Source organism: Dipodomys spectabilis, unplaced genomic scaffold (assembly GCF_019054845.1).
Source record: "Dipodomys spectabilis isolate Male_0828 unplaced genomic scaffold, ASM1905484v1 ptg000002l, whole genome shotgun sequence".
NCBI lineage: Eukaryota > Metazoa > Chordata > Mammalia > Rodentia > Heteromyidae > Dipodomys > Dipodomys spectabilis.
Window position 1 is genome coordinate 56,328,305 of NW_024870679.1, and position 15,676 is coordinate 56,343,980.

Consider the following 15,676-nt stretch of genomic DNA (forward strand, 5'->3'; position numbering starts at 1 on the left):
TAGTCTCTTGGACTTTTCTGCCCATGCTTGCATTGAACAAGAATCCTCAGATCTCAACTTCTTGAGTAAGTAGGATCCTAGGCATGAACCTAGGCATGAGCTCAGTTTCCTTTTATGAAAGGGTTATTTCGTACATGTACCAACTTCATAGGATGTTGTAAAAGATTAAATAAGCCAGAAGCCAGTGGCTCATGCCTGTAATCCTAGCTACTAAGGAAGCTGAGATCTGAGGATCACAGTTCAAAGCCAGCCGGGGAAGGAAAGTCCCTCAGACTCTCATCTCCAATTAACCAACAGAAAACCAGAAGTGGCACTGTGGCTCAAGTGATAGAGCGCTAGCCTTGAGCTGAAGAGCTGAGGGACAGTGTCCAGGCCCAGAGTTCAAGCCCCATGACTGACCAAAAAAAAAAGAGAGAGATTAAATAAGTCAATGCAGACAATAAGACAATCCTTATTAGCCTTTCCTCTCTTGTCCTTCCTTTCCCTCCTCTTGAGTCTAGTTGGCAGTATGCTATACTGATTGAGAGTGCCTGAGTCTTCTCTGCTCTGCTACTTACTAATTATTTAACTACTCGGTACACTAATTTTTCTCTATTTTTTCTTTTCCCTTGAGAAAGAGTCTTTCCCAAGCTGGCCTAGAACCTAGTATCCTAGCCTCCTAAAGGCAGAGATTACCACAGTCTGTGTTACCACAGTCCACTCTTAGTTTTCTCATCTATTAAAAGAAGGTAACAACAACTACCTCATACAGCTGTTGGGATAATTAAATGAATTAATAATTAATATAATTTAAACACTCAGTAAATGCTGGCTAATGTTACTTTTGGACAATTTTCTCTGTTTTGGCACAGGCCTTCACTTGAAATTAATGCTAAAAGTTGATGGCTAGAAAGTTTTGTTATAAATGATCTGAAGCTTATGTTTTGTACCTGGCAGCTGCTTCTCTCTTTCCATCTTCTAATGTCCTCCAGTGAATATGATCTCCAAAACCTGGAAAGAAAGAATCTTATAAACATTCATACAGGGCTGGGAAGGTGGCTCAGTGGTAGAGTGCTTGCCTTGCATGCATGAGGCCCTGGGTTTGATTCTTCAGCACCACATAAGCAGAAAAAATAAAAAAAAAAGCTGGAAGTGGTGCTGTCGCTCAAGTGGTAGATTGCTAGCCTTGAGCTGAAGAGCTCAGGGACAGCGCCCAGGCCCAGAGTTCAGGCCCCAAGACTGGACCCAAAAAAAATAAAAAAATAAAAAAACATTCATACAATGAACAAAGGACATAGACCCAGGAAAGAAGTGTAGCATGTTCTTAAGATATCCACACAAAAAAAAATACTTTTCTTTATAAAGAACCTAGTGTTCAAGACTTAAGATCCACTATTTTCTAGGCATATGTGGCAATAAAAGCTCCATACTCTAGAACTCACTTTTTCTGCCTATAAAATGGAAATAACACCACCTAGTTCATACTTCCTAGGGAGATAGTGTATCCAATACGATTATAAAATTGAAGGAGATTTTCTACAGAATAAAGCAGGCCATCACAAATCATATCAAATTGAAAGTGCTACAGAAATACAGCTTGAGAGTCAGACATGGGCCAATAACTCCACTTCCCCATTAAGTATGTGGATTTGTGTGTGTGAAACTTCAAGCTTACTTCAAGCCTCTATTTCTTCAACTGTAAAATCAAGATAGTAATACTTACCTCTGAATGTTGGTATTGATAAAAATTACTATTACTATCCTCACAATTCAGCCAATTTAATTGCTTTATTGCTGGCTAAGGAAATTTTCTGGGGCTTTCAAATGCCCTAAAGTAAAAGGTAGGGCTGGGAATGTGGCTTAATGGTAGAATGCTTGCCTAACATGCAGGAAGCCTTGGGTTCTATTCCTTAGTACCACATAAACAGAAAAAACCAGAAGTGGCACTGTGGCTCAAGTGATAGAGTACTATTCTTGAGCAAAAGAACAGGGACAGTGCCCAGGCCCTGAGTTCGAGTCCCAGGACTGTCACCAAAAAAACAAACAAACAAAAAAAAAGATAAAGGTCTAACTCTTGAAGCTGGGCTCCACAAAGACTTTAGGAATTATAGCACCTGAAGACTCTTACCTTTCTACCTGCCCTCATTTCCAACTCAATGTAAACCTAGAAGGTATTTCTTCTAATAAATCTCCCCTGATTCCCAAGCAGTTCTCTCTTGCTGCATCACAGCATTTCCCAAGCTGAACTGCAAATGTTTAGGTGTCCATCTCCCTCACTGCACATGGAATTTCTTAAGTACTAGACCATATGTGTCTCATTCCTTCCTGCTCTCCTCCATTCAGCTGTACACATAGCTGTAGTAAGTTCTCCCATGAAATAGTTTGGGGTTTTTTTCGGTCGGTTGTGGGGCTTGAACTCTGGGCTTGGGCACTGTACCTGCGCTCTTCAACTCAAGGCGAGTGCTCAACCAGTTGAGCCACAGCACCACTTCTGGTTTTCTAGTGGTTTATTGGAGATAAGAGTCTCACAGACTTTCCTTCTTGGGCTGGCTTTGAACCGTGATCCTCAGCCTCAGCCTCCTGAATAGCTAGGATTACAGGCGTGAGCCACTGGTGCCCGGCTTGAAATAGGTATTGTGTACATGAATCTTCTTTAGGCTACCTCAAAAAAAGTTTATATTTTATGTGTTTTCTTTTTTTTTTTTTTTTTGGTATTGGGGATCCAACCCAGGACATTGCACTTGCTAGGCAAGCGCTTTGCCACTGAGCTACATCCTAACCCAAAATTTTAAATTTTATAACTCTAAAATGTTAGTGAGCTGGGTGCTGGTGGCTCACACCTGTAATCCTAGCTATTCAGGAGGCTGAAATCTGAGGACTGTGGTTCAAAGCCAGCCCAGGCAGGAAAGTCCATGAGACTCTTATCGCCAATAAGCCACCAGGAAACCAGAAATGGCGCTATGGCTCAAGGGGTAGAGCATTCGCCTTGAGCTGAAGAGCACAGGGACAGCGCCCAAGCCCAGAGTTTAAGCCCCAAGACTGACAAAGAAAAAAAAGAAAATGTTAGTGAACATATGTTAGCTGCTATTTATTAACCATCTTATAGGTGTTCAGCATGCTACATGTGCTAAATCATTAAAATCTGGCCTTAATAACCCATTTATTTTTTGCCAGTCCTGGGGCTTGAACTCAGGGTATGGGCACTGTCCCTGAGGTTCTTTTCCTTGAACCACACTACTTATGGCTTTTCTGTTTATGTGGTACTGAGGAATTTAACTCGGGCTTCATGCATGCTAGGCAAGCACTCTACCACTAAGCCTCATTCCCAGCTTAAAAATCCACTTTTATCTATTTCAGTTTTCTCATTATTGAAATAGGCATAATAACTATATCTCCTAAGACTATTCCCGAATATTAAATATTATATACATGTATATATGACATATTACATATACATAACATATATATAATAACCAATAATCAAGTAGCTTGAGGACCTCTTGAGGCTCAGAGAAGTTATATCAGCTATAACAGGTCACATTGCTGCTAAATGGCCAAGCCAGGATTTAACCTTCAATCCTGTGTTTTGGTTACTACATGTGTCTTCTAGACTTTCCTCTCACCCTTCCCCACCCCTCCTAATGCTAGAGGTTGAATTTAGGGCCTTGCATTTGCCAGGTTAAACACTTTACCATGTGAGTTATACCCTCAGTCCCAAACTTGTCTTTCCCAGAAATAAATTCAAATCTAATCGCATCACAGGGAAATAAAAGCTCATAGATAAACATATGTAAGCAGTACCAAACAACCATCATCACTTTTCAATTCCAACAGCTTGTGTCTTGTGTCTTGTGGCCAAGACACAAGTGTGTCACTTGCTTGGGCCCAGTTGGATCCTAAAGAATGAAATTGGGAGGATGCCCAGGAGAATTGGAAGATGTCTAAGGTAGTCAAGCATTCTTGCACCTTCAATCCCCAAACTCAAAACAATTGAATCGAACTTGAGCTTAGTTCCTACAAACAGCCTGAAGCAATATCTACCTACAAACAAAGAAGTCCCAGATAAAACAGACCAGTAGAATGTACACTCTAGACTCTCTTTAATAATGGAAGCCTCTCCACAAACACTAAACAAGATAAAATCAGGTGAGAAACTGGAAGCAGCCAGGTGGGGTAGCTCCTGCCTGTAATCCTAGCTATTCAGGAGACTGAGGTCTGAGAATGGAAGTTCAAAGTTCAAAGCCAGCCTGGGCCGGGCACCGGTGGCTCAGGAGGCTGAGATCTGAGAATCCCAGTTCAAAGCCAGCTCAGACAGGAACATTGGTGAGACTCTCTTATTTATTTATTTTGGGTCTGGTTGTGGGGCCTGAACTCTGGGCCTGGGTGCTGTCCCTCAGCTCTTCAGCTCAAAGGCTAGCACTCTACCACTTGAGCCACAGTGCCACTTCCGGCTTTTTCCTTTTTGCTTATGTGGTGCTGAGGAATTGAACCCAGGGCCTCAAGCATGTAAGACAAGCGCTATACTACTGAGCCACCTTCCCAGCCCCATCCGTGGGACTCTTATCTCCAATAAACCACTAGAAAACCAGAAGTAGCACTGTGGTTCAAGCTCGCCTTGAGCTGAAGAGCACAGGTACAGCACCCAAGCCCAGAGTTCAAACCCCACAACCAACCAAAAAAAAAAAAAGCCTGGGCAGGAAAGACTGTGAGACTTTTATCTCCAATAAACCACTCAGAAAACCAGAGGTAGTGCTGTGGCTCAAGTGGTAGAGCGCTAGCCTTGAACTGAAGAGCTGAGGGACAGCAATCAGTCCCAGAATTCAAGCCTCACAACTGTCAGAGAGAGAGAGAGTGAGAGAGAGAGAGAGAGAGAGAGAGAGAGAAATGGAAGGAAACAGCAAAAGGCAGGGCCATATTGAAAGCAAACATCCATTATGATGCAGCAAAATGGAGATGAACCTAATTCCCCCTATTAACCCCAAATTCAAAGACTCCTGATTCTTTCTACAGGCACCTCTCCAATACTCCTATCATACTTCTACTACATCCCCCACTTCTAATTTCCAAACTTTTCTGAAGAGAAACATTACCTACTTTATGGCTCCAGAATAGTCAATAATGATGAACCACCATTGCAAGTTTAAGATTATAGATTACCAAAAATACAAGAAAACAAGTCATCAGAATTAAGAGCAGAAGCAACAGAGGGAAGCGCTGAGTGTGTTAAGTATATAAAATGCTTTTGTTGAAATGCACTGACTACTAAACTGGGCCCATGAATTAAAGCAGGAAAAACAATTTAGTATCCCTGTCTCCCAGCTGTGTTTGTCTTTGTTCTAAGCCATTCTTTTTACCAGTCAACTTAGAACCCAGGAAGGATAGGACTGACGATAGCATCTTTATAAGGAAGGATGGAAGGAACTGTCCCCAAGAATTCCTTCTCAGGATGTGCAACCAGGCAACAAAGACTCATTATCTTACCTGAGATAACAACTTCTCCATAACCCCTCCCAAAACAAGGACAGAAGTAATGATCTACCAGAACACATATCTATTCTGAACTGTTCAATAATTAAACTAAGCTCATACATACATGAGAACTGTATTTTCAACTCAGTTTTTCCACATGTAAAATTTCCCCCAAAGTGAGGTGCAAGTGGCTCAAACTTGTTATTCTAGCAGCTCAGGAGGCTGGTTCAAAGCCAGCCCAGGCAGCAAAATATGAGACACTTATCCCCAGTAAACTGCCAAAAAGCCATAAGTGGAGCTGTGACACAAATGACAGAGCATGAGCAAAAAAGCCCAGAGACAGCACCTAGGGAGATAAGAGTGAGCTGGTTAATGCTAACAATAGTATCTATAGAATTAGTGTTTGGGGCTGGGAAGTTGGCTCAGTGGTGGAGCGCTTGCCTTGCATGTATGAGGCCCTGGGTTCGATTCCTCAGCACCACATAACAGAAAAAAGCTGGAAGGGGCACTGTGGCTCAAGTGGTAGGGCACTAGCCTTGGGCTGAAGAGCTGAGGGACAGTGCCCAGGCCCAGAGTTCAGCCCCCATGATCGATAAAAAAAAAAAAAAAATTAGAGTATCTGGGGGGGAGGGTGATAACTCAATGATAGAACATGGTTTGGTATGTATGGAGATCTAGATTTGATTCCCAGTACTGAAGAAAATAAAACTGGAGTCATTTTTATCAGTCTCAGAATAAAAGGATTGAAGAAAAAGATAATGACTGAGAATATGCAAGAAGGAGATAAAATATGAATATACATATTTGTTTATAAAGTGGAATAAATTATAAAATGAACATTTAAGCAGTAATAAAACTGCACAACAAAAAAAGATATTAAAAGCAATCAAAAAGAAATTATGCTGCTGGGTAGTAGTGGTTCACATCTGTAATCCTAGCTACTCAGGAAGTTGAAATCTCAGGATCACGGTTTGAAGCCAGGCTGGGCAGGAAAGTCCATAAAACTCTTACCTCCAATTAACTATCAAACAGCCAGAAGTGGAGCTGTGGCTTAAGTGCTAAGAGCACTAGCCTTGAGCAAAAATGTACAGAAATAGCAGAAATAGCACCCAGGCCCTGAGTTCAAGCCTGAGAAATGGTATTAAAAAAAAAAAAAAAAGACACCAGGCACCAGTGGCTCATGCCTGTAATCGTAGCTACTAAAGAGGCTGAGGTCTGAGGATCACAGTTCAAAGCCCAGACAGGAACGTAGATGAGACACTTATCTCCAAAAAACCACCAGAAAAACCGGAAGTGGCGTTGTGGCTCAAGTGGTAGAGCACTAGCCTTGAGCTGAAGGGCGGAGGGATGGTGCCTAGGCCCAGAGTTCAAGCCCCACAACTGACAAAAAAAAAAAAAATTCAATAAAAGATCAGTAATTGGGCTGGAAAGGTGGCTCAGTGGTAGAGTGCTTGCCTTGCATGCATGAGGCCCTGGGTTTGATTCCTCAGCACCACATAAACAGAAAAAGCTGGAAGTGGCGAAGTGGCTCTAAGAGGTAGAGTGCTAGCCTTGTGCTGAAGAGCTGAGGGACAGCACACAGAACCTGAGTTCAGGCCCCATGACCGACAAAAAAATAAAAATAAGAAATTAATCAATAATTACATTGACAGAAAAAAAAGGAAATTAGAAGGCAGCAAAATTTTGTCTTTGAGACACAAAAATAAACAGTTATGTATTCAGCAAAACTATCAAACTACCAAACCCATAATGGCAAAATAGATGTTTAAGTAGAGGGTTTATTTTTTCCACCCTTAGGTATTTTCATTATTATTCCAAAAAGTATTTACTGAGCAGGATCATGTAGTAGGTGAAAGCCATGGACTCTAACTCTGGAATCCGTGGGTTTGAATACTGGTTATGTCATTTACTAGCTATGGGTCTTGGAACAAGTTAAATAACTTTCCCAACCTATAAAATGGTTTCTCAGCTATAAAATGAGGATAATAGATTAGAATAGTATCTGGGACTTGGGAATTGCTATAATTATTTGTTATGAATATGTCAGGGATAACTTTACAAAATATTGATCCTCATAACCCTGTGATAATGACACTTTTTATTTTGATGGATTGTGAGGCTTGAACTTGGTGCTGTCCATGAACTCTTTTGCTCAAAGCTAGTACTCTACCACTTTGAGCTATAGTGCTAGTTCTGATTTTCTGGCAGTAAATTGGAGGTAAGAGTCTAATGGACTTTCCTGCCCAGGCTGGCTTCAAACCACAATCCTCAGATTTCAGCCTCCTTAGTACCTAAGATTAGGATTAGAGGTGTGAGCTACCAGTGCCTGGCTTAAACTGTTTTTCTACTTATTTCACAGACAGGAAAACTGAAGAACAAAGTCAAGAAACTTCACCAAGTTTGGAGCTGAGACATAATCTAGGTAGTCAGGGTCCTAACCCAGCTGCTTTTTTGTGTATGTGCCTATCTTGGGGCTTGGACTCAGTGCTGGGCCTTAGTGTCCCATAGCTGTTTTACTCAAGGCTAGCACTCTACCACTTGAGCCACAGCTCCACTTCCACCTTTTTCGTGATTAATTGGAGATGCATGGCCAAAATCAAAGTTATTTTTTTTTATTCCTAAGAAGTATGCTTTTCCATTATCACAAGGCTTCCAAGCTGATCTACCACTAAGAATAAGTCTGCAGCTATAAAACAAAACAGGCCACTGCATGTACCAAATTTCTTTAAGAAGTCATATTAAAAATACATTGGGGGCTGGGAAGGTGGCTCAGTGGTAGAGCACTTGCTTTGCATGCATGAGGCCCTGGGTTTGATTCCTTAGCACCACATAAGCAAAAAGAAAAAAGCCGGAAGTGGCACTGTGTCTCAAGTGGTAGAGCGCTAGCCTTGAGCTGAAGAGCTGAGGGACAGCACCCAGGCCCAGAGTTTAGACCCCACGACTGGAACCCCCCCCCCAAAAAAAATAAATAAATAAAAAATAAAAATACATTGGAATTTTCTATTATAGTAATAATCACGATGATGATGATGATGATGATGATGATGATGCCAGTCCTGGGGCCTTAACTCAGGGCCTGGGCACTGTCCTTGAGCTTCTTTTACTTAAAGCTAGCGCTCTATGACTTGAGCCACAGTGCCACTTCACATTTTTTCCATTTATGTGGTACTGAGAAATGGAACCCAGGGCTTCAGGCATGCTAAGCAAGTACTCTACCACTAAGCCACAGTCTCAGTCCTCATTACCATTATTTATTGAATACTTAGATTATATGATATGGTGGTATTAAAGCGATAACAGTGATAATGATTGACATGTATGATATCTATTATGCACATTTAAGTGCCTTCATATATACTAACTTGTTTGATCCTCACAACAACCTTATGAGGACAAATTCTAACTACTCCTTTTTGACAGATAAGGAAACTGGAGTTAAATTGCTCACCCAGAGTTACTTTGACTATGAGTGGCAGAGCTGCCTGGTTGGATTCCAGAGTCTGTAGTTGTAGCTTCTCACTATCCTTTACTGTATCTCTAGAGAAGATTAAATAAAGGAAGAAAAGGATGCAGAGGTCACTTCACCATGGCAGAATGAAGGAGAATGGTGACTTGACATGTGGAAAACTCAGGTTCTGTTCTTTTTTTTTTTTTTTTTTGGGTCTGGTCATGGGGCCTGAACTCTGGGCCTGGGCGCTGTCCCTCAGCTCTTCAGCTCAAGGCTAGCACTCTAACACTTGAGCCACAGCACCACTTCCGGCTTTTTTTCTTCTTGCTTATGTGGTGCTGAGGAATGAAACCCAGGGCCTCAGGCATGCAAGGCAAGTGCTCTACCACTGAGCCACCTTCCCAGCCCTCAGGTTCTGTTCTTTCCACTTAAAAAGAACCTAAACATGGGCAGTGTTTACTCTGTTACTAAAAGCATGTATTACCCAGAACCAGCCATCCTCACACCCATCCCAGCATGAAGCATCTGAAGTCAGCCCAGTTTCTGAAAGTGTTGCCTGCATAAGCCAATAAATTTATGCCAGCTATCAGCAAAGCCAAAGTCTCCTCCATCAGAAGCTCTTTCTCTAAAACATGGTTGTTTCTTTTTAAAGGGAAAGCAAACATTTCTCAACCCAGCATTTATGTCAGAATTTCCAAGCTTTTGAGTATAAGTTAAAGACATCAGAGAAGTATTATCTACCCCCTCGTAGCTGATGAAACCTAAGTAGCAGAAGGCCAAATGTCAGAGCTAGCTAGCAGCCAAGCTTCTGAAAAAGGGAACACTGTACTGAGAGATAGAATGACATAGTGGCTAAATAATGTGTGTCTGCAGTCAAACAGACCTGAGTCAGAATCCTAGTTCAGCCACTTCATGTTCATCACAATTGCAAAAATATGGCTCACAAAAATATATGTGTCCTGTAGGGTTGTTATGGAAGACACAGAACTAGAGGGAATCAGGGGAAAAACATACACCAGCAGGACCCATCAGCTGCACTGGACATTGACCAAAATGAACTAAGCAACACAATGGCAGCGATGGGAGGGAGGGAACAAGTGGGAAAGATGGGACAGAGGGAACAGCTGATGCTATGCAAAACAAAAGAAATGTACATACCACCCAATGTGGAAGAAATAACTGTATTGCAAAGCTCGTAGAACTCATAAATGTTATAGAACATGAAAGTTAGAATGTGTTTGTGACTTTAACTAAGCATCACTATCCCACAATACTGTGAAATTTGGGGAATTATGTACCCACTTAATCACAATAAAAATTTTGGGAAAAAAATGACTGTGAATAGAATTGTGAGTAGAACAAAAACATTTCATAAGTGTGAGTGCCAACTTTTTGATTCAGTACCAACTTTTTATCCTAACAGATTGGTAAAATTATCTATTTCTATCTTAGGCAGGAGAGCACATGGACCGCCTCCACTAACGGTGCTCTACTCTTTCTCTCTGCAGTGGCAGGACAGAGCGAACGCTGGCTAAGGACATTGGTTCTGAGACTGTGTAATCTCCTGTGCCTCATTTTAGGTTCTAATATTATTTCTCAGATATGAGGACAATGATAAAATTACTATCCATCTTATAAGGAATAAACTAGTCCATATGTGGAAAATGAACAGAACACAGAGTCTGGAAAATAGTATATTCACAGCAAATGTTGGTAATTATACTTTTTAGCTAACAGAGAACAAAGAAATCATTTTAGAACTCTACAATGTTATAGTCGCAGGGTCTTTGGGAAACGTTCTTAGTCCAACTCTCTCTTTTTTCTCTTTTTGTGCTAGTCCTAGGATTTTAACTTAGGGTCTAGGTACTGTCCCTGAGCTGCTTTGTTCAAGGCTAGTGCTCTACCACCTAAGCCACAACTCTACTTCTGGCTCTCTGGTAGATAATTAGAGATAAAAATCTCAAGGACTTTCTTTCAGGGTAGCTTCCAACCTCAATCCTCAGATCTCAGCCTCCTGAGTAGCAAGGATTACAGGCGTGAGCCACTTGCGCCTGGCTTGAACATACTTTTAAGCCTCATTTTCTTTCTCTCTTTCTCTGTGTATGGAGGTCATTTTTTTTAGATAAAGTCTTACTTTTTGCCTGGACCAACTTGGACCATGATTCTATTTTATGCTTCTCACTACAGCTGGGAAGGTAGGCATGAGCAACCATGTCAGCTTTTTTCTGTTGAGATGGGGGGTTTCATGAACTTTGTGCCAAAGCAGGGCTGGGACCATGATGCTTCCTATCCAACCACATAGCTGGAAAAATAGGTGTGCACCACTGCACCCAGCTATTAGTTGCGATTCATTTTGGACACTTTTTGCTGAAACTGGCCTCAAACCACCATCTATCTCTGCCTCCAGAGTAACAAGGATTACCAGTGTGAGCCCACAGTCTCAGCTCAGATAGCACTTTTCTGGGAAGGAAGGTGAGAAGAGTATAATCTATGTCCTAAGAATCGATAAGCAGGAGATATATAAAAGTTTGATATTAATCCCTAGCACTAGTTAAACATTCTTTCATGAAATAATTAGTTCACCTTTACTACTTTCTAAAAATGTGACACAATGTTAAGTATCTGTTGTTTTTTTTTTTTACTGAATCTTCACAACACAGCACCTTTTGTACTGAGCTGTCCTTCTATATGCTGCTGCAGTTAACCTGATATTTTTTCCTACTCAAAGTACATACTGTACTGTTATGTGACTGACTGCAGAAAATGACAGAGATCACAGTGGTTGTGTTTCTTATTCATTTCTCTTTCAATACTCCTGAGCATAAACAAGACAGAAATAAAACTGGCTCATTGCGACTGATAATATTCACCAAAGACAGCGGCAACAATACCTTCTATCTCACATGCTTTTCTTAAAAATGTGATCTTAATATACTTCTCATGAGGGAAGGAGGTGGAGATGTTAATGTCCCTTCCTCTTGAACCTGCCCACATGGAGTAGACTGATTTGAAGTTATTTACAAGGTTAATTGATAAAGATACCATATACTTCCACCTTGCTCCATTGTGATATATACTCACCCTTCAAACCCAGTTGCCAATGGGCTGGGCATGTGGCTTAGTGGTAGAGTGCTTGCTTATTATGCATGAAGCCTTGACTTTGATTCCTCAATACAACATACACAGAAAAAGCTGGAAAGTGGTGCTATGGATCAAGTGGTAGAGAGCTAACCTTGAGCAAAAGAAGCTCTGGGACAGTGCCCAGGCCCTGAGTTCAAGCCCCAGGACTGGCAACAAAAACAATGCTTGCCTAGCATGCATGAAGCCCTGGGTTCGATTCCTCAGTACCACATAAATAGAAAAAAGCCAGAAAAGGCACTGTGGCTCAAATGGTAGAGTGCTAGCCTTGAGCAAATGAAGTTCAGGGACAGTGCCCAGGCCCTAAGTTCAAGCTCTAGGACTGGCAAAAAAACAACAACAAAAACAAACAAATCCAGCTGCCATATTATAAGGAAGTTTATACTAACTAGCTCACACCTGTAATCCTAGCTACATGGGAGACTGAAATTTTAGGACCAAGCTTTGAAGCAAGCCTGTTAGAGAAATCTGTAAGACTCTTTTTTTGTTTTGTTTGTATTGCCAGTCCTGGGACTTGAACTCAGGGCTTGGCCGCTGTCCTTGAGCTTTTTTTGCTAAAGACTAGCACTCTACAACTTAAGCCATGCCACTTCTGACTTTTTCTGTGTATGTAGTACAGGAATGGAACCCAGGGCTTCATGCATGCTAGGCAATCACTCTACCACTAAGTTACATTCCCAGCCCCACCCCACCCCTTTTTTTTTTTTTTGCCAGTCCTGGGGCTCTAACTCAGGGCCTGGGCACTGTCTCTGAGCTTCTCTTGCTCAAGGCTAGCACTCTATCACTTGAGCCACAGCGCCACTTCCAGCTTTTCCTGTTTATGTGGTACTGTGGAATCGAACCCTGGGTATTATGCTTCATGTATGCTAGGCAAGCACTCTACCACTAAACCACGTCCCAGCCCTCTGTGAGACTATTATCTCCAATTAACTAGCAAAAAAATGGAGGTGTAGCTCAGGTGGTAGAGCAGCAGTCTTAATCCAAAAAGCCAAGTAAAAGCTTGAGGCCTTAAACTCAAATAAACAGAAACAAAACTAAGCTGGGTGCTGGTGGCTCATGCCTGTAATCCTAGCTACTAAAGAGGCTGAGATCTGAGGATTGAGGTTCAAAGCCAGCCTGGGCAGGAAAGTCCATGAGACTCTTATCTCCAATTAACGACCAGAAAACCAGAAGTGGCACTGTGGCTCAAGTAGTAGAGTACTTATTTGCCTTGAGCTGAAGACCTCAGGGACAGGGCCCAGGCCCAGAGTTCAAGCCCCACGACAGACCAAACCAAACCGAACCAAACCAAACTAACCCATGCCCCAAAATCATATAGATCAGAACCAGTTCCACTGAGGATCCCAAACAACCACATAGAGCTTATGGTCTAACAACTGATACTGAATACAAGACTGCAAGGGATTACCTAGGCCTAACATAGAAATTGGAACATGGCAAAATACCTGTTGAGTGTCTGAAGCAGTTGTTATTATGCCCATTTCCTTTGTTGAAGAACTAAGAGGTTAAGCCACAGGCCTTAGGCATCAAAACAGGCAAGTGTCAGTAAAATTTGGTTCTACACACATATACAAACATTGTACTCTTCGCTCTGCCTCAGTATTTATAGTTTCATTCTAAATGCACAGTAGCCTGTTTTACAATGGGATTCCCAGCATTTAAAACATACTGACCTAACAGGACTCATTGTGTAGCTTCACCATTTCCATCACAAATAGAAACTCACAAATACCATCTCCTCAATAACCTGTTACTGAACTTAACTAAATGTCAGCCTTTCTAGTTTTTGTTGTTGTTGTTTGTTTTTTGCCAGTCCTGGAGCTTGAACTCAGGGCCTAGGTACTATCCCTGAGCCTCTTTGTGCTCAAGAATAGCACTCAACCACTTGAGCCACAGCACCACTTCTGGATTTTTCAGAATAGTTTACTAGAGAGAAGAGTCTCACAGACTTACAGTTTATAGTCAATCCAATTTTAATAAATGCTGGGGGCTAGGCACTGGTAGCTCAGGCCTGTGAACCTAGCTACTCAAGAAACTGAGATCTGCGGATCCAGTCCAAGATCTGAGGATCACAGTTTGAAGCCAGCTAGAATAGAAAAGTCCCTGAGATCCAATTAATTAGCAAAAAGCCAAAGTGGAGGTGTGTGACTAAAGTGGTAGAGCATCAGCTTTGAGGGGGAAGAGCCATGCAAGAAGCCCTCAGTATCAACACACACACACACACACACACACACACACACACACACACACACACACACACACACACACAGACTAGAAAAGCGTGAAGAGAAAGGTGTTCAGGTTTAGAACGAAGATAAGATTAAATTAACAGGCTGGAATAGAGATGGTCATACCACCTAACTTCTTATTCACAACCAGTGATCCCTGGCTCCTAAAAAAAAAAAGTTGCTCCCAACATACTAGCTGAGCCACACTAAAAATAACGTTGGTGACCCTCTAACAGACCTTCTGTTATTCATTCAGCCCTTTCTAATGCATTTCCCTGGGAAATAGGTGCTATTATTATCCCAGGTCCTGGAGAAGGCTCTACTCGTTAAAGTTAAGTATCTTCAGACCCAAGGCAAGCAAAACTAATCCATGCCCCCAAAACTCCACTCCATTTCTTCCTGGAGGGTAGGTGTGACCGTTCCCAAGAGCCTACAAACTAGCTCGACTTTCCGTTTTTAAGCAAGCTTAACTTGATGTAAGGGCCATTTCTTCCCTAGGCCCAAGAATTAAAGACTTCTATTAAGTACAACTTCCCTTTCTTAACCTTCCCAGGCTCGCTACTCCCAACTTCAAAGAAATTGCCCTCCCTCCCCGCCCCCCCCCCCCAAGAGCGGTTAGGGAAGATGAGAAGGAATCTGGCGAGATCTAAGAGATTAGACAGCAAGGGGTTACCCCAGACTAGGGTCCGGGATTGCTAAACATTAAGACAAGAATGTGGTCTGACCCTTTCCAAGCCCAACGCGTCCAAGAGAAGAGGTGACGAGGAGCAGCAAACCGAAGCCCAGCAAACAGGTGGCCCCGGGACGCAGGCACGTCTCCATGGCGGTCGGTGCGCAGGGACACCGGACTGAGCGGACACCGGGTCGGATTCCTAGCAGAAGATCCACACGGCTGCCCACCGACGGCTCAGCCCAACCCCTTCACAGATTTTCTTTTCCTCTCCCAAACTTTAAAGGAAGTGATGTTAGACGGATGTGGGTGGCGCCTCCGGGGGTCTGGTGTGGGGCCGAGTGAGTTTAAAGGCGCCGATCACGAAGCAGGATGCTGGAGTAGTTGTGGAGCGTGAGTTGCTTTCCTTTGGTCCGGGACATAGGAAGAGAAATGCCCCCCAAAAAAAGATAAAGTGAGGGCAAGGAAGAGGTTCAGTGATCCTTTGCTGATTGCTTCTGCTTGCCGGTCTTACCCCTCCCGCCGGGAACCGCTACACTTCATATTTAAAATGCAAATGATCCCCCCCCCCCAGCTTTCTCAAATTCCTCTGCAAAAAGAGACTGGACAACTGGATTTCATTGTTCGTTCCTGCTCAGGTCTTGGGAGATTTGGGGGTGGGGGGAACCGTTTGGCTGTGCCGGGCCTGGATCGTACGTTTCCTAGGCAACCGCAAAGTCTTCCACTCAGGGCTAGCGGCAAACT

The 15,676-nt window shown here is 42.5% G+C and overlaps 1 protein-coding gene across 1 annotated transcript in view; it reads right to left on the reverse strand.

Annotated features, from left to right (window-relative positions):
- The window catches only part of Txndc12 (thioredoxin domain containing 12), a 33,073-nt gene extending 17,860 nt beyond the window's left edge, over window positions 1–15,213 (reverse strand). The window contains exons 1-2 of the mRNA XM_042675333.1: window positions 14,988–15,213; window positions 930–990 (exon numbers count right to left, since the gene is read on the reverse strand). Of these exons, the coding sequence (XP_042531267.1) occupies window positions 930–990; window positions 14,988–15,084 (158 nt within the window). The 5' untranslated portion in view covers window positions 15,085–15,213. The remainder of the gene's footprint in view (window positions 1–929; window positions 991–14,987) is intronic.
- Window positions 15,214–15,676: the final 463 nt, after the last annotated feature.